Source organism: Nicotiana tabacum, chromosome 13 (genome assembly GCF_000715075.1).
Source record: "Nicotiana tabacum cultivar K326 chromosome 13, ASM71507v2, whole genome shotgun sequence".
Taxonomy (NCBI): Eukaryota; Viridiplantae; Streptophyta; class Magnoliopsida; order Solanales; family Solanaceae; genus Nicotiana; species Nicotiana tabacum.
In genome coordinates, this window is record NC_134092.1 from 132,125,730 (window position 1) to 132,146,232 (window position 20,503).

The 20,503-nt window shown below is 36.0% G+C and overlaps 1 protein-coding gene across 2 annotated transcripts; it reads right to left on the minus strand.

Moving 5' to 3' along the window:
- Window positions 1-1,818: 1,818 nt before the first annotated feature.
- LOC107782047 (peptidyl-prolyl cis-trans isomerase PASTICCINO1) lies at window positions 1,819-13,309 on the minus strand. Of its 2 annotated transcripts, none has more exons than XM_016602883.2 (22): window positions 13,131-13,309; window positions 12,942-12,994; window positions 12,706-12,805; window positions 12,051-12,135; window positions 11,853-11,922; window positions 11,010-11,107; window positions 10,100-10,222; window positions 9,410-9,442; window positions 9,125-9,183; window positions 8,916-9,000; window positions 8,477-8,635; window positions 7,232-7,289; window positions 6,041-6,189; window positions 5,776-5,873; window positions 5,563-5,632; window positions 5,379-5,438; window positions 4,956-5,012; window positions 3,532-3,600; window positions 3,266-3,343; window positions 3,076-3,177; window positions 2,426-2,497; window positions 1,819-2,345 (listed from the first exon to the last, which is right to left on the minus strand). In XM_016602883.2, the coding sequence occupies exons 3-22, from the start codon at window positions 12,789-12,791 to the stop codon at window positions 2,091-2,093; spliced, it is 1,866 nt and encodes a 621-aa protein (XP_016458369.1). In that variant the 5' UTR covers window positions 12,792-12,805; window positions 12,942-12,994; window positions 13,131-13,309; the 3' UTR covers window positions 1,819-2,090. The 2 variants fall into 2 exon arrangements, with proteins under 2 accessions (XP_016458369.1, XP_016458376.1); XM_016602890.2 differs by having other exon boundaries at window positions 12,942-12,991; window positions 13,131-13,305.
- Between the last annotated feature and the right edge of the window lie 7,194 nt (window positions 13,310-20,503).

The window sequence follows — 20,503 nt, forward strand, 5'->3', positions numbered from 1 at the left end:
TTACAAGTTTTGCACATTGAAAATAAAATCTAACTCTAACTTACTAATAGTAGTTTTTTACATTATTTTCTAAGTTATTAATCTAGGCTTTTATCACTTTTAGCTCGCGCCAGAAACTATTTATATTCGATAGCCAAAAAAGTATATAAAATTTGTATAATTTTTGTATATAACATACATAATGTATATATAAAATATATATTTTTTCTGCTATTATTTTGAGAGCGACTATACAGTATTATTTTTTCAATAATTAATTAATTAATCTACTTGCAATTGTAATTGGTTATTTAAATAACCTGAGTGTAACATATTTCAGTCAATGCAAAAATCCCAAAATCTGTTAGAATTAATAAAATCTTTTGATATGGTGTATAAAATAATGGGAAAATTGAGGCTTTTTATGTGCTTTATATGCTGAATTCAAACTAAAACTTTCTGAGCTTCAAAATTTTCAAAATCGACGGCAATTTTTGTTGTTACATTGTGCTGTTCTCCATTTGCTCCATTGAGTTAATCCCCAGGCACTTTTCCCCCTTTATTGGGACAATCCCTGTGCTCTAGTTTCTTATATCTGAATTCTATTTAAAATTCTATGAGAATATAATAATATAATATAGTGGATTCTTTGGCTTATTATTAGCCTATGGGACCAGTTTCACTAGACCTTGGCAGTTGCTATCCATTTTAGACTTGAAAATAGTGACATTCTACTTTGCTTTTTGATAACCATAGTGTCCCGACCAACTTGGTTATACCTCGATTAATTCCACACATCAATATTTGAACAGATAAGGCACACATATTTTATGTGACTATAAATTATCCTATAGAGTTATTATTTTCAGCACGAATTAAAAAAGAAATAAGTTCACATAAATAGAGAGAATAATATTTTTGTCTCCGTCGAGATTTGAACCTGACACCTCGTAGTTCTCAACCAACTTCATTTCATTGACTACTAAGTCATACCCTTTAGTGCCTTATAATTTTCTTTGATGGGGAAATAGTGACTTTTTCTTATACTTTTATTTTCCCCATCTCAATTGCAACAGTAAAAATGACAATTATCAATTAGTGTATGATTAGAAAACAATGTAGAAGCTAAATTTTACAGCAAGTGAAAAAAGTGTGGTAAATGGCGACATGAAGCAAATAAATTAATTTTTTTGACTTCTATGGGTGGAAAATTGAATTTGGTAACAATTTTTTGAACATTTTTTTAATTGCATAAGGAGACAAGGAACATTTTTTAATTGCATACGTCTACCTGAGACAAAGAAAGAACTGCAAAATGTTAATACTAGTAGTATTAAGCATCCTACACCCATGCTTTGCTAGTTGGTTTACTACTTAAACTTTATAATGCACATAGAAACACTTTGAGCCGAGGGTCTATCGGAAATAATCTCTCTATATCTATAAGGTCGGGTAAGGTCTGCGTACACACTACTATCCCAAGACCCCATGTATGGGAATACACTGGATTTTTTGTTGTTTTGTATCATTGACAGAAGATAAGTGCACATTAGAAATTGAAGTAAACTGGAAGTTGAAATGATTCAGATTAGTCATTCCTCAACAGAGCTATAAAGGGCAATCTGGTGCACTAAGCTCCCGCTATGCGTGGGGTCCGAAGAAGGACCGGACCATAAGGGTCTATTATACACAGTCTTACCCTGCATTTCTGCAAGAGGTTGTTTCCACGGCTCGAACCCGTGACTTCCCGTTGACATGGCAACAACTTCACCAGTTACGCCAAGCCCCCTTCAACCTCAACAAAGCTATAATTTGTAAAATTCTCATACACTGGCCTCATTGGTAGAAATGAAAATCCCATTTTCAGGAGCAAGGATTCCATAATATCTATCAACAACTCCAGCAACATCATCTATGTCAAAGATAATTTCTGTTTTTTGTTTTCTCATCAGTTTATTTTGTTGCTATCACAGTGAACAATCACTGCCAAAACTTGCCGGTTGGACTATGCTTTCTTAAGAAAAACTGACTAAATACCCGGCTCTCAAGGCTAGGGTGTAAATGACACGATGTTGAGAGATCGTTGCAGGGTATTTCGTGTTTTTGAATCCTCACAATATGGTGCATCGCTTCAGGCCAACAGATGCAAAAAGCTTTCTCAATTGGGACAAAATACCTGAGCGAGGTGGAGGCACTGTTGTCTGATGAGTTCTCTCTTCATGGCCGTCTAAATTGTCAAGATCGTCCTTCTCAAGATTTTCACCTGTAGCCTCATCCTCTCTGTCAATAGTCCCGACTTCAGAGATCTCACCAGGCCTTTTGTCAAACAGTCCCTTAAATTGCTTACGAACCCTCCTCTCGACTTCCTGGCTTGTCCAAATGATTGGGAATTACAGTCAAACAACTTAAAATGGATAAAAGGTTTGTGCACGGTACAACTACTAACCTGTTCCTCCTTTTTCAGTTTCAAAAGTGCTGCCTTAGCACTCGCCTCGGATGACTTGTCGATGCTCATCATCTACAAGCATTGCACGCGTAACTTAGAATGTCTCAGCATCCAATTAAGCATAATATTTAACTCTATCTTAAATTGAGCCAGGAGCACTTAACTACTCTAAATGTGGCACTGAACCCCTTTTGTCTTTGATCTATTCAGCACCTAAACTTCGAAAATTGACCTCATTAAAAGTTCTTACAATAACATTCAAAAGTGAGACATATCACTCGGTATTTGCTAGTCATTTCGGCCGACCTTGATGACAAAGACTAAGGGGATGATGTTCATGTTACTCGGTATTTGTTAGTCATGGCACCCAACATTGATAAGAGAGACTAAAGGGGAGTGACGTTCCGTGTTAGTTATTCCAAACCCTCGGAAAAAACTTCTGAAATCTCTATTTTAAGACTATCTAATTTAACATTTTTGCCATTGTTTACGGCATTTCTCACAAATGACAGTGGAAGCCTAGACGGACCTAGACCATCTGAAAGGTTAAGAACTATAATACTGTCAACGGGGTAAGTTATCTGTTCGTAAAATTCCAAATGCCCCAGTTCCTTTTGCCTAATAGCCTAAATACAAGAAGAAGAAACTACCTTATTAAAATCAGCTCTTGCTTCTTCGAAATCTCCAGAAGCCATGTAGGCCATCCCACGTCGATAGAGAGCTTTCACATGAACAGGATTTGCATCTAACACCTACACAATACCATCAGAAACAAGTCTAGCTAGATTCAAAAAAGAGAGGCCTGCATATATGCCAGCTAGCACAAAGTTCCAGGGTCACCTTATTGCACGCCTCAATTGACTTCTTATGCTCTCCCAGTTTCAGAAAGCAGGCAGCAACATTAAGATGCAACAAGTTCTTTGTACATTCACAAGGGAAAAAAAGCCTTTAAGAAGTTGAAAATTGACAGAAAGGAAATATTCAATCATTTTGATTGTAATGAAAGCAAAATTTTCCTCTTTTTTCAAAAAAGTAATAATAATAAAATCTTCTTTTTTGATAAGTTGAAATAATAATTATATAATCTGTTCTGCGAACAAAATTACCCTAGTGTTCGAAAATTCCTTTCCCTCCTCGTCATCTTGAGGATGAACATGATTAAACTCGCGAAGCACCTGTAAGAAAAATACAAGTTTAAAGTTCATCCCTCAAGTTTAGAATTCCTCATCAATCCAAATAGAAATGCCGCATAAAATGAAATATCTAACTTTATGGGAACCTTGTTTCTCATAAATGTGAAGTAGTTTGAGGAATCAATAGCTAGCAACGTCTTTAATTTCAAATAGATATTTATAAGAAGGCAAATTCCAAGGTTCTTGATTGCTTTGAAATATAGATCAAAACACAATGGAATGGAGGAGGAATCAATCAGAAGTCTTAAACAGGCAGTCCTTGAGAAACAAAACTCTGGCGATTATGATTAATCAAAAACCAAATAACTTAAAAACTTATTTAGTAGCAACAAACAGTTCGTTAGAGCTCTTTTGCTTGCCCAAGGTATGTGTAGTAAATTAGATCACGATGCTAACAGTACAAAAAACCAACATTAAGTCACATTATTAAACCCTCCTAGAAGTGACAATAGAATGTAATAGAGCTCCAACTTCAACCAGTAAAAAAGAACAACCAATATGAACACTGATCCCAACTGAAGTTAATCCGGGAGTTGGAGGGAAAAACACCAAAACAACTTCTGGTCAAGAACAGAGGCGGCTTAACCCCCAAGCCACTAAAGCGGCCGCTTTATGCCTCACAAAATTAGAGGCCCCAAATGCTACTCTTTTTATATGTAATTAAAATATTACTTATATTTATTACTATTAAATAGTGATAAAAAAATTCAACCATCTTTTGCTACCTCATCACCGATCGTTAATAACATAGTTTTATATTTTATGTTGTCTTTTTTCGGATTTAGTTGAGAAAATTCAAATGAAAGTGAAAGGCAATTAAATCTGCAGTTACTTTCTAGTTCTTCTTACTCCAACTTGAATAAATTTTATTTACAACTCTAACTTTGTAAGATATTTTCTTTCAAGATCTCTGTAGGCACGCTTCAAGCTAGTTAGATCATAAAATATTTATCATCTTTGTAAATACAAATTTCTATTTGATTGTTACTTTGGGAGGCAATGCTATATAGTAAGTTATGTTGACGGTCATGTGAAAAGAAAAAATTCAAAATTAAACTCTTAATAGAATCTTATCAAAGGTTAGTAATGTTTCAACAAAGATTAAAGGGGTTAGATTACACCGTAAAGATGAAATTGCATCTCAAAAAGTAAAAAAATAAAATAAAATAAAAAAATTCAACAAAAATATCTAGGATTATTAAACAAGTTTAAGGCCTTTTATTACGTCTTGGCTTTTGGCCTCCAATACTATTGAGCCGCCTCTGGTCAAGAAGAAAACCAAAAAAGAAGGGAAGAAAGAAAGGAAAAAGAACAGGAAAAGAGAAGAGAGCACTTGCCTTCTCATACTTTGCTTTCGCTAGTTCAAATTTCTCTTCCTTGAAAAGCCTGTTACCCTGAAAAGGAACATGTCGCAGCAAATGACTTCCCTTAGAATGGCATACCAGCTCTGTATTAACCAACTTATATCCAGGTATGACAGACTAAACTGGGAACTAGACTACGTGTTTCCAACTACAAAAGCAAACTTTCTTAAAGGATCAAATATATCCAGATTACAGGTTAACAGCTGAGGCCCTAAACCTAGTCCAAGCATCCAAATAAATATTAGGACAAAGCGCCTGTTTATTGAACGGATGCATATACCAACCATACTCCAAGCTATAGACATGTATCTACCGTGGAAACTCAATAATCATTTAAAAAGCAGGCAGAATATCTGTATTAATCAAAGTTTCTGCAAACATACACTTGATACATACCGTGCCTTTGATCTTCTCTACATCTTCCATAATTTCTCTGAAACTGAAACCAGTCCAGTCCTGCAATTTGGCACGGAGAGTACAAGCATTCAGTCCTATGAATCAGCAGAGCATGAAGATTCTTTCCCCTTCTCTCACCCTATCAAATTACTATCTTTTACATCGCCATTATTGATAATTTTACCTTCGGTGTGTTAAAGTCAAGAAGCTCAATTTCCCACTGCACATAAGCACCTTCAGGAACATTAGCTGGCCTGAGCACATGAAAAATGAATTATAAAATGCTACGATTAGTGGAGAGTTCTCATCAGAAAAGACGTGTTCGTGATGATCAGATTTCAAATCGAGAGCACCAAGAAAAGGCAAAAGTACAAGCCCAAGTTTTCTACCTCCTAACCTTTCAAATTTGTCATAAGCATAATCAGGCGGGCATGTCACAAGAGCTATCTCTCCAGGCAACATCAAACGAACACACATTTCAAACCCTTGAGGTACCTAGATGAATAAAGAACTTAGTCATACATACTGAAAGAATTAAAATCAAAAGAATGTTTAACTCCTACATACAGTATCCTTGTAAGCAAGCTATACTGACAATGGTGAAATAAAAAGATTAAAAAAAAAACAAGGAATAGATCATGTTATGAAGTCAAATGACTTACAAGCCCTTCTCCAGAGCTGAACTCCAAAGGCTGACCATTGTTGTCAAATCTTGTATCATAGAATACCGTCTTTTCTTCATTAAGAAGCAATCCTTTGTAGTGTACACGCAGTAGACTGTCTTGCAGAGGGCAATCCATAGGAAATTCACCTAATCATTTCATAGAAGTGAGAAAGCTTTTTTCAGTTAATATTAACCTTATTGTAGATAACCAACAGGTGTACATGGCATTGAAAGCAAAAGAACATGTAACACCTCCATCAAATAGGAACATCTTAAACACAAGGGTGAAAGCACCAAACTGCCGATTCCATACAGAAACCAAGCAAAACAATTATCATTTCTTACCATGACTGCAGTTAATAACCTTAACAATGTCTCATTTAAGAAACAACCTTGGTGCCTAAATAAGATCGTTGAAAGCTAGATTAGTCATAGCCCTTTTGTCCGTCAGTAAGTGTGGGCCACTACTTAAGGAGTCATAGGATAGATTAGCGGCCATCAGACACTAGTAGACAAGTTATAATGAGTGTCATGCAATATAATCTGAAAAAAGATGGACCAAAAAGAGTGGGAAAACTGTTGCTGGGTTTTGTAATTTAGCATCCAAGTGTTTGCACCTCACTGGACATCCTCCTCCTAATCTTTGTAAGCTACGTATAATCCAAGTTTTTTAACGAACGAATGCAGAAAGTGAGAATGACCCTTACACTATCCACACAACTGGGGTGGGTTATTAACACATACCTGCTGTCTAAGAGATTTGAAAAATATGAGGTTATGTCAGATTCAATTGTATTTACCCCAAAGGGAACAAATAAGCAAATCACATAAGTAAAATAAATGATCTATAGCTCAAAATAGTCAATCATAAATACTGCAGTTTAATAGTTGAGAAAGATAACCAAGAATTTATGAAAAGGAAGTTAATTTAGGGAAGTAAATACTGTGTGAAACAAGGGAATAAGATGAATCACCATATGGACAACAAATAGAGTACAATGTAGGACCCAGATAAGCTGTTTAAATCTGATATAAATAGTATTAAAAACCAAAAAAAGAATAATTCAATTGTCCTTATGCCATTCAGATATATTAGACAGTACTTGACAGATCATAGTGATGAGGTGTGTGGAAGAGGTAACAATACATAAGCTCAAAGTTGTGCGTGGAACTTAAGCCTCAAAAGTACCTCTTCCATCACGAATTCGGCGTTTTATGAGGCGTCCATCTCCGAGCACATCTCGCACCTGCGTCACTAATACCCACATTTAGATTTTCAAAGCAAAAAAGCAGTAAAAGATAAATCGAGCAGACTTCTTCCTTGCCCATAAAATGTAAATCGCATTGAAGTTAAAAGTCTGCACCACTTTTCCAAATCAATAAGCAAATGCATAAAACACAATCAACCAAACAAATCATGCCTCAATCCCAATCAGTTCGACTCAGCCATACAAATCTCATATATTCATTCTCGCTTTATTCAGACCTGTTTCGTTCAAACACTAAGTAATTTGTTTCTTACAGCAATTAGGAGTTCATTAATACTATATGTTCCCTAGATCACTCGCTTATCCTTAGCCAAATTCCAACTAGAATGAAAAAGACGCCTGATTAACGCCAGATCTAATGTAAGTGTAACAATAACAACTAAGTCTTAATTCCAACTAGTTGATATCACATATATGGATCCTTTGCTTCCATTGTATTTTTTCTCTGGTTAACTTTACCCTCAAGAGGCCCAAAAATCTGAAACAAATATGAGAAACCAAATTTACACTAATTTGTGCTCCATGGAACCTACACACCACACCAGTGCTTTGAAGAAACAAGTTCCTTTCTTTGGCCTCAAGCTTATTAGTCAACAATGGAGACACATAGACGTTTATGTTTACACTTGTGGTTATCATTGCACACATCCTTATGAAAGTGGAATTCAAGCATGAGATTATAAAATAATAGTAAAGTGGTTACAATTATAATGAAATACTTCCTACCAATAGAGAAATTATATCAAGCACAAGACAAAAGATCATGATTACATTCAGAGGAATACACCAAATTATAGTGGTAAGGCTGAACAAACACCAAATTGAAAGATTGAACTCATTAAACATGTAACTGCGAGTTACTGAGTGAAATGGGAATATCATAGAAGACCTATGTTACACTGACTTGCGTATTGGTATGTATCAGGGTATAGGTTACGCGTGTGTATACAACACCTACACGTTCAAATATTAGGAAGTCTTAGTGTAGCTTTAAGGATCTGTCAAGTACCCATACCCATGTGATATCTGCTCAGAACGGGTAGGTATTTCATTTATAATATAGTGAATGAAAGTTGAAGATGAAGAACACAAAAAATATAGATAAAAGAATATGTTCTGCGATAGAAAGAAGCGCCTTTGGAATAATCAAGACATACAGCGTCTACCTGAACAAAATGGACAAGTTCAACCTCGAAATGGACTTCGTCAACACCTTCTACCACAGGCATTAGAGGTGATTCTGTATAATATTGACTTTTAACGTAAATCACTGCTTTCTCTCCACGTGACATGGTCCCCGTTCCCAGTTCGAGACCTTTGGGTACCTAAAGTTGGTGAAAATAGAACCCAAGATTAGATAATAGATAGTTAGATACACATTTGCGGTCAATATAAAAGGAGAATTCAAATCCTGGACAGCAAGATTAAGGAGTTTGGCATCTGAACTCAATTTAAAATGAAACTACAATACTAGTATTAGATAGTAGCTTTTTCATTAAATAGGGGAAAAAGCGAATAGACAAGGGATAAGCTAGTGTATTAAATACTGGAGCAAGAATCAGCGATCAAGAAGGTATAGCAAAAGTTCACAAGGTATTAGCGAACCTCAGATTTACCAAATGTGAAGAAATATGGTTCATCCTGAGTCCGCGATAGAATCACTTTCCCATCCCCCGACTTTGCGGAAATCCTAGAATAAATAATAATTCAGATTATACACATCTGAGTGACATTTAAGGACGACTCAGATATACACAACTATCAGTGCAACATCCTTAGGAATTAGCTGCCTCAGGAGAAATAAGGGTTTCTACCAAGCTTTTACTTCGTAAGGTTCCCGAGGTGTTTCCCAGCTTTGTCCTTCTTCTATAACCTGTTTAGTAATGAAAAGAAACAGTTAGAAACAATCATTTTACTTATTCCATCTAATACACTTAAGTTCAATATGCTATTACACTGATAACCAGCTTCGAATAAAAACACCAGATTGTGACGGAGACTCAGACAAACACATATACACACACTTGCACATATTTTACCCATGCGTTCAAATAGGTTGATGTGGTGCAGGGCGGATAAAGTAAAAATATTCTTAATACCTTCTTTAGGACTCCAAGATCAGCAGTTATCACCTGAAAATTAAAAAAAAAAAGAACTGTTTGAGATACATCTTACCATCAATGAAACCACCAAAATTTCTTAAAAAGAGGATTAAAAAGGTAAGAATTCAAAGGTCCGAGAGAAAAGTTTTCGACAACTTTGGGAAATCTGGTACTGGTCTGAAAAGGAAAGAAAATAACAACAAATGCATATATAAGAAATACGATAAAAGGAAAGAACCCAAAATGATAGAAACTTCCTTAAGTTGGTAGCTGGCAGTTTTTTCTATGCTCCTTCAACCCTAGTCATTCTCCAAATTGAAGAAATATCAACAAATCTAAATAGTCAGCTATAGGTGTCCAAGCAGTCCATGCTTTGTATGTAAAGTGTACAACCCTAGTATTCATATTTTTTTAATGCCTCCACCTTCTCTTCGTTCCTACATGTTTCTAATAAAAATAGGACTACCATCCTTGCGGTACTTAAAGATATAGAATAGCAAACTAAGGGGCAAAATAAATGATATCGAGAGTTGCCATCGTCGGGAATAAACAACAGTGCATACAGCTCCAACAAGGCTATGAAGGCACCACCTCATATGAGCAATTACAAAGAGTAAAAGGGACTAGAGGGAACAGATTGGTCTTTCATTGTCACTAACATTATATAGGATTTACGATCATTCTTGCCTTGACTTTGGAGAATTCAATCAGCTCAATCTCAAAATGAAGCTCAGAATCCTTAGGAAAGTTATCTGGAACTGCAACTGGACAATCCTCCTCTCCATAGTGCATTTCAGGTTTCATTTTGAACTGCGATAACACGAGCCACACTTAAAGTGAGCTAGGAATATGATTATTCATATCATCCATGCAAAGGTGTAAGAACAAAGGGAAAATGACTTCACAAGCTCATATTAAGGGGCATATATAAAGCAGGTTGAGTTGGCAACTACATTTAACTTATCTGAATGATCGGAGATTATTTTATCAACTTTATCTCCTTTAACGGTATCCAAAATATTACTTGAATAAAAAAAATGTATGCAAAATATTGGAGATGTATCATATTCTGAAGAGGTTACTAAACAAGTAGATTTAACCATTGCTATAGTGTTGTCAACAGAAAATTAAGGTTTGACTGATTCACTGCATCTTGTTTGAGGAGATTAATTTACCATTGAAGTGTTTTGCACTTATACTTCTGTCCAGGTAGTATCACTAAATATTCGTTCTGGTTTTTTTTTTTTTTGGTTTTTTATTTTTATTTATTTGGGGGGGTTGGAGCAGAGAAAGAGAAAGAACAGTTGAAACTATGCACTTGTCATGATAAGCAAATTAGTCGAGAAGATAAAGGAATTATCAACAATTTCAAGATTACTTAGCTGAAAAAAGTAGAATGTTATGATTTGTTTACTTTTAACAGACTTTTTTGGTTAAAAGGGGGGAGATATTCTATATAACTAGTTAACAAAAGATAATACAGCAGAGTCATTGTTAGGGTATTGTAGTACCCCCCATAGTAGTAATGTTATTTAACAGACTTTAAATAGACAGATTTGCATCATAATAACTAAATTTGAGGTTCAAAATGATCTACCATTGCAACTTCGCCCTTCAACATTGTCGGAATCCCCTCTAGCAATCCCAAAATCAACTTGCTCTTTCCCAAAACATGTCTTATTGGGGTACCCTTGCCTGTGTAACGAAAATGTAAAACAGAAGAGATTGCAAGGCAATATGAGTTGGCATATTCCAAATTGTTGAGTAGAGGCAAGAGGGAGTGAAGCAAAAAGAGTAGTATAATCAGGGGCGGATGTAGTATTCTAGTGACGGGTTCATTTGAACCCATAACTTTCGACGTGGAGTATAAATTTATGTGAAAATATTCATTACAACAACAGCGACCCGGTAAAATCCCACAAAGTGGGGTCTGGGGAGGGTAGTATGTACCCAGACCTTACCCCTACACCGATAGGGCAGAGAGGCTGTTTCCGATAGTGAAAATATTCACTAACATTTCAAAAATAGTAGATATGAACTCATAACTTTAAAAATATAATGAGTTCAATATCAAAAACCTTAAAGTTGAACCCATAGAGTTTATATCTTGGATCCGCCTCAGTATAATCATTCAAAGAAACAGAGTTAAAACAATTTTATGTCGCATGAAACAATGGCAAACAAGCGTGAAGTCCTATTGCATCCATGGAAATAAAACTGAGTTAACTTATATGACAAAATCAAAATGTAGAGGTGGGGTATATTTAATTTGTAAATCCTGTCATCATATAGTTATTTGTAAACTAAAGTATAACTCGGTATTCCTTATTCCAAAGCAAGAACAGTGAATTAAGTAACACGTCACATCCATAATCCTTCTGCATAAGTTGTTTGACAGTAAACCTATAGCTTCTCAAAGGTTTCATTATATTAACCCTACCTCCAAATTCTGACCGTGTTGATTCAACTGTAACTCCATCCAGTGTTCTAACTGTGCAATGATATATAACCTGTTCAAAAATTCATTGAAAAACAATGATATATTTCCCAACCTAACACTCACAAAAACTGACCTATCCATCAATATGAATCATCATCACAAGCACATAATTCAGAAAATCAAATACAAAAGTACTACCTGTTCACCCTCAGCAGGTCTTGATTGGCCACCACCAGGCCTCACCACAGCTTTCATCAAACTTCCAGGAACAATCTTTTTCCTTCTGCATACAACTTATCATTGAATAAAATGTGAATAACAGCTAAATACTTCATTAGAGACATTCTTTTTTATGATGGTGGTGTCCAGGCAGCTTGCGCACACCTCGACTATTCCACCGAGGCTTAGATAGATACATTCAAACACTTTTCTTTTCATAAATTCATGAATAAAGTGAACTGGGGTAAGTTCTTAACAAAAGAAACATTTGACCTTTTCATTCTAAGTCTCTGGTTTGTTGAAAAAAATTGATTAACAACTAAAAAACACTTTTCTTTCATAATTTCATAATAAAGTGAACTCTCTAAATTCTTAATTTATTAGACCTTTGTCACCCTCAGTCTCTGGTTTCTTGAAAAAAAGTGATTAACAGCTAAAAGCTTCATTAAAACACTTTTCTTTTCACAAATTTATGAAATAAGTGAACATTGTCAATTATTAAAAAAATAAAGATTACACCTTTTGTCATCCTCAGTCTCTGGTTTCTTGAAAAAAAAAGTGATTAACAGCTCAAAAACACTTTTTCATAAATTTATGAAAAAAGTGAACTGATAACAGAAAAAAAAGATTTGACCTTTTATCATCCTCAGACTCTGGTTTCTTCTTTTCTTGTGGTGGCTTAACTTGTTGCTCATGATCATCATCATCTACTACTGCCATTTTCCCTTTAGCTACTGCAAAGAGTCATAATATATTTTCCAAGAACAAATTTTTATAATCAGTAACTCCAATTAAGATCAAATAATGAACAAAAACACATAACCCACTTAATAAAAACAAACAAAAAATCAAGAATTTGAAGGATTTTACCTTAATGGATATGTAAAAATTGGAGTTAAAGATTGCAGCTTTTCCACTAGCTACTGCAAAGTGTAACAATACATAGCAAGAACAAATTATTATATTAACTAACTCCAAATTAAGATCAAATAATGAATAAAAAACACATAACTCCACTCAATAAAAACACAAAAAAATCAAGAATTTGAAGGATTTTACCTTAATGGGTATGTAAAAATTGGAGTTAAAGGTTGAAGCTTTTTATCAAAAAAATGGCTAGAAGTAAATGGGTGTCAGCTGATGGTTTTTTTTTTGCTGTTTGATATTCTTGTTCACCAACTAATCACTGACAGACGATCAAAAGGTCCAACCTTTGGCTCTGACTTTTAGTAATAACAAAATTTAGATGTAATTTTCGATTTATTGAACAAGAATACAAGATTGGGCATTTGGGCTGGAGCCAGGGTTAATGGGCTGCTACAAATAGGAGTGTGAATAGGTGAGTTGGTTCGAACCCAATTGTATCGGGTTATTAAATTTTGAGAAATTTTCATAAAGTACTATTTTTTAAAGACCAAATCAAACTAATAAAAGTCGGATTTTTCAATCTCGATTTTTTTTGGATTTTTCAGGTTTACGGGTTTGGTTTTTTTTTATAAAGCCTTCGTAGCACAAAATATAGAATTTGTGCTCCAAATATTTCTTTAATTCTAGTAAGATAGAACTATATAAGGTATTTTTTAATAAAATAATATAAATATGAGATGAGTCATGGCATTATACTAAAATATTCAACAATAAAGATAATAAAATCGCATAAAATATGTATTATTAATAAGCCAGAATGAAAACAAACATAATTTAAAATTACTAATAAGTTGCCAAAATAAGTACGACTAATAAGTACTAATATTTACCTGACTAAACACTAAAAGAAAAATAAGTTATGCATTTTATCTAAACCACAGAAAAACTAAAAATTAGATATCCAACACTAATTTCATTCATAATATAATTGAATTGAATGTCTTTATTAACATTAGTATTTATTTGAGTTACTAATATTTATGAACTATAAAATTTATTGGAGCATCAAAAAATTATAAGTCCAAGCTTTAAATAATACGCGAAAAGATAAAACTATGAAAAAGCTTAAGAAATATTTATAAACTACACTAAAATAAATATGTTTATATATTAAATATATTTAAAACTTCTATACATATAATGTCGGGTTGGTTTGGTTACGATTTGACTTTTTTTAGTTAAAACCAAATCAAACCAAATATGGTCGGGTTTTTTTTCTCAACATCAAACCATAGTCAGGTGTTTTTTTCGGTTTGAATCGGATTATCAGATTGGTGCGGTTTATCGGTTTTATTTGTACACCCCTAGCTACAACAATAACATTGATCACTATTAGCCCTCGCAAGAAGTTATTTATATTTAGTAGCCAAAAAGGTATATAAAATTCATATAATTTCTGTATATAACATGCGAATGTATATATACAAAAATATACAAACTTTTTATATTTTTTCGATTATTATTTTACGGTGGCTATACAATATCATTTTTTCACACAGTGTCATTTTTCCACTCATTAAAGACAAAAGTGTCCGCTAAATTTAGCTGCTGGATAAAGAATGTCACCGATAGTTCGTTTTTTCCACCAAATTATCCTAATTTTAAATTTAGGATGAAAATAATTTCCCTCTGTCCAAAAAATTTGGAGCACGAGGGTTAACTAACTTTAATATCCTTTTGGAATTAACTCCGATGATCTGTAATTTTTAAATATTATTTTAATATTTAAAACTACGAAAAAGGCCTAAAAATGCCACTCAACTTTCAGAAATGGTCTATCCATACCATCCGTTAAAAAAATGTTCATTTCATGCCACTGCCGTTACACATTTGGCCCATCCATGCCATTATTGACTAGCGGCTCAATTTTTATTTGGCTCATCCATGCCATTATTGACTAGGTACTCAAATGGTTTGTCCAAGAAAGGGCTAATATTCCTAGTTTAAAACCTCCAAAAAAGTGTCTAGAGTTGTAATCATCTCAAAGGCTTAGATTAATCTATGAGACTGAGGATGATAACATTGTGAAGAAAAAATAACTTTAATCAATTTGAGCAAGTCAACATTTCATTTCGTAAAACTCAAATAACTATGTAGAGGTCAAGAACAATAAATAAAATAGTGAATTATGACCTTAATCCCCCAAATAACTTTCCTCAATTAAATTGAAAAGCGAATATGTCGTGACCACAAGCGTGCAATAGAAAAAGAGAAATTTTGATCCTTTGCAAATCTAATGTGATTAAATGAACTCCAACAAAAGCAATATTGAAGATCAAATTGATGAAGATCATAACTAAATTACTAACTTTGAGAAAGGTGCATCTCCTGGTGCTGATAAAATATATTCCATCCGATCCACTTTAAATGATTTTTTTGTCCTTTTTTTGTCAAAATATTTGCTTTTTTTCAAATATCAAAAAATAATTAACTTCTTTATATTTTTAATGAACAAATTAAGGTTAATATGATTAATTATATTGTTAAAAGGTAGATTCTTTAATATGTATGAAAACAACCAAAAAATCACTTAAAGTGGACAGAAGGGTGTAATACAAAATATTACGATATTACAAACTCAAAGTTTCAAATTTGTGCATAAAATGAAAAGGTCGTTGCATGTCATGACCCGAATTTCCCACCCTCAGGAATCGTGATGGCGCCTACTAATGGGAGCTAGGCAAGCCAAACCTTAACTACTTGCTATACTTTTATTTTTGCCTCTTTTAACAAACACAAGCCGATAATATGATAAAAACGAAATTTTAAATAAATAAGCGGAAGTCAACAATTATATATCTTAAGGCTACGTCTATTACAACTTTTAAAACCTCAAATACCCAAAACCTGGTGTCACAGACTGTCTAAGAATTACTACATACAAGGTCTGAAGAAATACAATACACTGTTTCTGAACAAAATGAAATGAAACAGGAAATAGAGATAGAGGGAGACGCCAGGGCCTGCGGACGCCTGTAGGTCTACCTTGGGTCTCCTAGTGGACTGAAGGAAGCCCTCCAACTACTACCCGAAAGCTGCTTCTGGATCTGCACACAGTGCAGAGTGTAGTATCAGCATAACCGACCCCATGTGCTGGTAAGTGTCTAGCCTAACTTCGGCGAAGTAGTAACGAGGCTAGGACTAGACTACCACATAAACCTGTGCAATTTAACTAAATACAACAGAAAAGAAGTACAAAAAAAACAATCATATACAGTCAAGTATGGGAGGGGAAAACATGTTGCGGGGAAACAACAAGTATTAACAAGAAATCAGCAATTTAGTGTAGAGAAAACCGTAACACAATTATCAATAAAAATTAGGAAATCAAAAACGAGTGCACGACATCACCATTCGTGCTTTAAATCTCTCTCACCAAAATAATACACGGCATCACCCTTCGTGCTTTACGCTCTTCCTCACCCAAACAACAATCACAAGGGAAATAGGGTAAGGGAATCTATAACCTCGAAGTAAATCAAATAACAACAAGTAATGAAAGAAACAACATCACTCGGATATCAACAAAGAATCAGAAATCAACAAATGCACGACATCACCCTTCGTGCTTTTACTCTTGTCCTCACCAAAGCAATCATATAATAAAAATGTGCACGACATCACCCTTCGTGCTTTTACTCTCTTTCCTCACCATATAATCAATAAAATCGGCACGGAATGGTACATCGTGTGGCACGACATTACCCTTCGTGCTTTACACTCTTTCCTCACAATAACAAACAATGCACGACATCACTCTTCGTGCTTTAACTCTCTTCCTCACCCAAACAACAATCACAAACAATAGGGTAAGGAAATAAAGAAAATTTGCAATAAGAATCCCGGCAAGGGAACAACAAGTCACCAATTAAATCTCGACAAGGGAACAACAATTAAACAATTAAATCCCGGCAAGGGAACACAAAATAAATCAACAATAACCCGACAAGGGTGACAACATAATGATCTATTCTCTTTCTCAATTTTTCTTCACAATTCACTTCACAACTCGATCCAATGTTCTAGAGGTTCGATTATCACTTATACTTTCACAACTCGAGCCAAAGCTCTAAAAGTTCAATTGTCACTTATACTTTCACAATTTCGCTATACAACCTGAGCCAACGCTCCTCAATGTTCATAGGTCACAATTATTTCCACAAACTTTGTACAACAATTAGAAATCTTCACCAAGGCATGAATAATACAATGAAATCATGTAAATCACAATATAAGACCCATAGTTATGCTTGATACAAACTTATAGATACTCGTCACCATGCCTATACGTCGTACTCGACATGAAGCAAATAGCAAATAGGACACAACTCCTAATCGCTCAAGCTAAGGTTGGACCAAACACTTACCTCGAAGCAACGAACACAATTCAAGCCTCAACTACCGATTTACCTCTTGTCTCCACCACCAACTCGCTTGTATCTAGCCACAATTTGCTTAACGATATCAATAAATGCTAAATGAATCAATTCTAATGCATGAAAATAGGTTTTATAAAGATTTCCCCAAAAAGTCAAAAATCGACCCCGGACCCGCTTGGTCCAAAGCCGAAATTCGGACCAAAACCCGATTACCCATTCCCCTACAAGCTCAAATATGTAATTTGTTTTGAAATCGGACCTCAAATCGAGGTCCAAATCCCCATTTTGTTTTTGAAAAACCTAGGTTCTACCTAGAACACCCAATTTTCCCCATGAAAATAATTGATTTGAAGTTGAAATCATGTTAAAAGATATTAATGATTGAAGAAAACTAGTTAAAAATGACTTACAATTGATTTGGAGAAGAAAGGTTATTTTAAAAATCGCCTCTTATGTTTTTGGGGTTTTGAAAAGTGAAAAATAACTGAAAAGTCCATTTAAATATACTCCTCTCAGACCCTCTCCGCGGACCGCATAAAAAGGACTGCGGCCGCGGAGCTCCACCGCGGCCCGCATAAAACGGACTGCGGGCGCAGAGCTCCACAACAGACCACATAAAAAGGACTACGGCCACGGATCTCTACCGCGGACCGCAAGAAATCGAGCGCGGACGCGGAGGCTTAGCCTTGCTCACCGCGGAGCGCACGAATCCCGCCGCGATTGCAGAGTCCCTACCGCAACCGCGAAGTTTCCACCGCGGACCGCGAGACCTGTCTTCAAAGACCTGCACCTTCTTTGAATCTGCAATTTTTTCCTAAGTTCAAAACTTGCCGAAACACATCCGAAACACACTCGAGCCCTCGGGGCTCCTAACCAAACACACGTACTAACTCAACAACATCATACGAACTTATCCGTTCAATCAAATCGCCAAAATAACCTCAATAACAATGAATCAAACCTCAAAATCAAGAACTTTTTCTCAAACTTCATCAAGTATCAAATTTAGCAATTTAGGTCTGAATCACGCCAAACGACGTCTGTTTTCAACCAAACTTTACAGAAATGACTTAAACTATATATAAGACCTATACCGGGCGCCAGAACCAAAATACGGGCCCGATATCATCTCTTTCTAATAAAACTTCATTTCAAATTTCCTTAAAATTTTTCAGAAAATAATTTCCTTTAAAAATTCATTTCTCGGGCTCGGGACCTCGAAATTCGATTCCGGGCATACACCCAAGTCCCACATTTTTCTACGGACCTCCAGGACCATCAAATCACGAATCCGGGTCCATTTACCTAAAATGTTGACCGAAGTCAAATTTATTCATTTTACAGTCAAAACTTATTATTTTTCACAAAATTTCATATTTAAGCTTTTCGGCTACGTGCCCGGACTGCGCACGCAAATTGAGGTGACTCTAAATGAGGTTTTCAAGGCCTCCGAATATGGAAGTTTTGTTTTAAAACAAGTTATGACCTTTTGGGTCATCAAATTCTCCACCTCTAAAACAACCGTTCGTCCTCGAACGGACAAAAGAAGGAAATACCTGAGTCGGGGAAAATATGGGGATAACGGCTCCGCATATCGGACTCGGACTCCCAGGTCAATGCCTCAGGAGGATGACCTCTCCACTGAACACGAACAGAAGGAAAACTCTCCGCCCTCAACTGACGAACCTGCCGGTCTAGAATAGCTACTGGCTCCTACTCATAAAACAAGTCCTTATCCAACTGGTCAGTGCTGAAATCTAACATGTGGGATGGATCGCCGTGATATTTTCGGAGCATGGACACATGAAACACTGGGTGCACTACTCATAAGCTCGGGCGACAATGCAAGTATATAAGACACATCTCCCACTCGATCAAGAATCTCAAACGAGCCAATGAACCTAGGGCTAAGCTTGCCCTTCTTCCCAAATCTCATCATGCCCTTCATAGGCGACACTCGAAGCAATACCCGTTCACCTACCATGAATGTCAAATCTTGAACCTTGCGGTCTGCATAACTCCTTTGCCTGGACTGAGCTGTACGAAGCCTATCCTGAATAATCCTGACCTTGTCCAAAGCATCCTGAACCAAATCCATACCCAACAATCGAGCCTCTCCCAGCTCAAACCATCCAATCGGAGATCGACAACGCCTACCATATAAAGCGTCATAAGGAGCCATCTGGGTACTCAGCTGGTAACTGTTGTTGTAGGCAAACTCTACTAAAGGCAAAAACTGATCCCACGAGCCTCCAAAGTTAATGACACAAGATCGGAGCATATCCTCCAAAATCTGAATAGTCCGCTCGGACTGCCCGTCCGTCTGAGGATGAAATGCTGTACTTAACTCAACCTGGGTGCCCAACTCTTGCTGAAATGCTCTCTAGAAATGCGAGGTAAACTACGTACCTCGGTCCGAAATGATAGATACAGGCACACCATGAAGATGAACAATCTCTCGGATATAGATCTCAGCTAATCTCTAGGATGAATAGGAGACTGCCACAGAAATGAAATACACTGACTTGGTCAGCCTATCGATAATAACCCATACTGCGTCGAACTTCCCCCGAGTCTGCGGGAGTCCAACAACGCAATCCATAGTGATCTGCTCCCACTTCTACTCGGGAAGCTCAATCCTCTGAAATAAATCACCAGGCCTCTGATGCTCGTACTTAACCTACTGACAATTCAAACACCGAGCTACATATGCAACGATATCCTTCTTCATTCTCCGCCACCAATAATGCTGCCACAAATCCTGATACATCTTCGCGGTGCCCGGATGAATAGTGTACCGGGAGCTATAGGCCTCCTCTAAAATCAACTCCCGAAGCCCATCCACATTAGGCATACATACTCGACCCTGCAATCTCAAAACTCCATCATCATCTAAGGTAACCTGCTTGGCACCTCCGCGCTGCACCGTGTCTCTAAAGACACACAAATGGGGATCATCATACTGCTGATCATGAATACGCTCCAATAAAGAAGAACGAGCGACCGTGCAAGCCAATACACGACTAAGCTAAGAAATATCCAACCTTAAAAACTGATTGGCCAAAGCCCGCACGTCTAAAGCAAGCGGTCTCTCACCGACCGGAATATAAGCAAGATTGCCCATAC

Coding starts and splice junctions, on each gene's coding strand:
- LOC107782047 (XM_016602883.2), bottom strand. CDS start 12,791: ATGGCAGTAGTAGATGATGATGATCATGAGCAACAAGTTAAGCCACCA. Junction 9,184..9,409: donor ATCTTGGAGTCCTAAAGAAG/GTATTAAGAATA, acceptor ATTACTAAACAG/GTTATAGAAGAAGGACAAAG. Junction 6,190..7,231: donor CCGAATTCGTGATGGAAGAG/GTACTTTTGAGG, acceptor TGAAATGATTAG/GTGAATTTCCTATGGATTGC.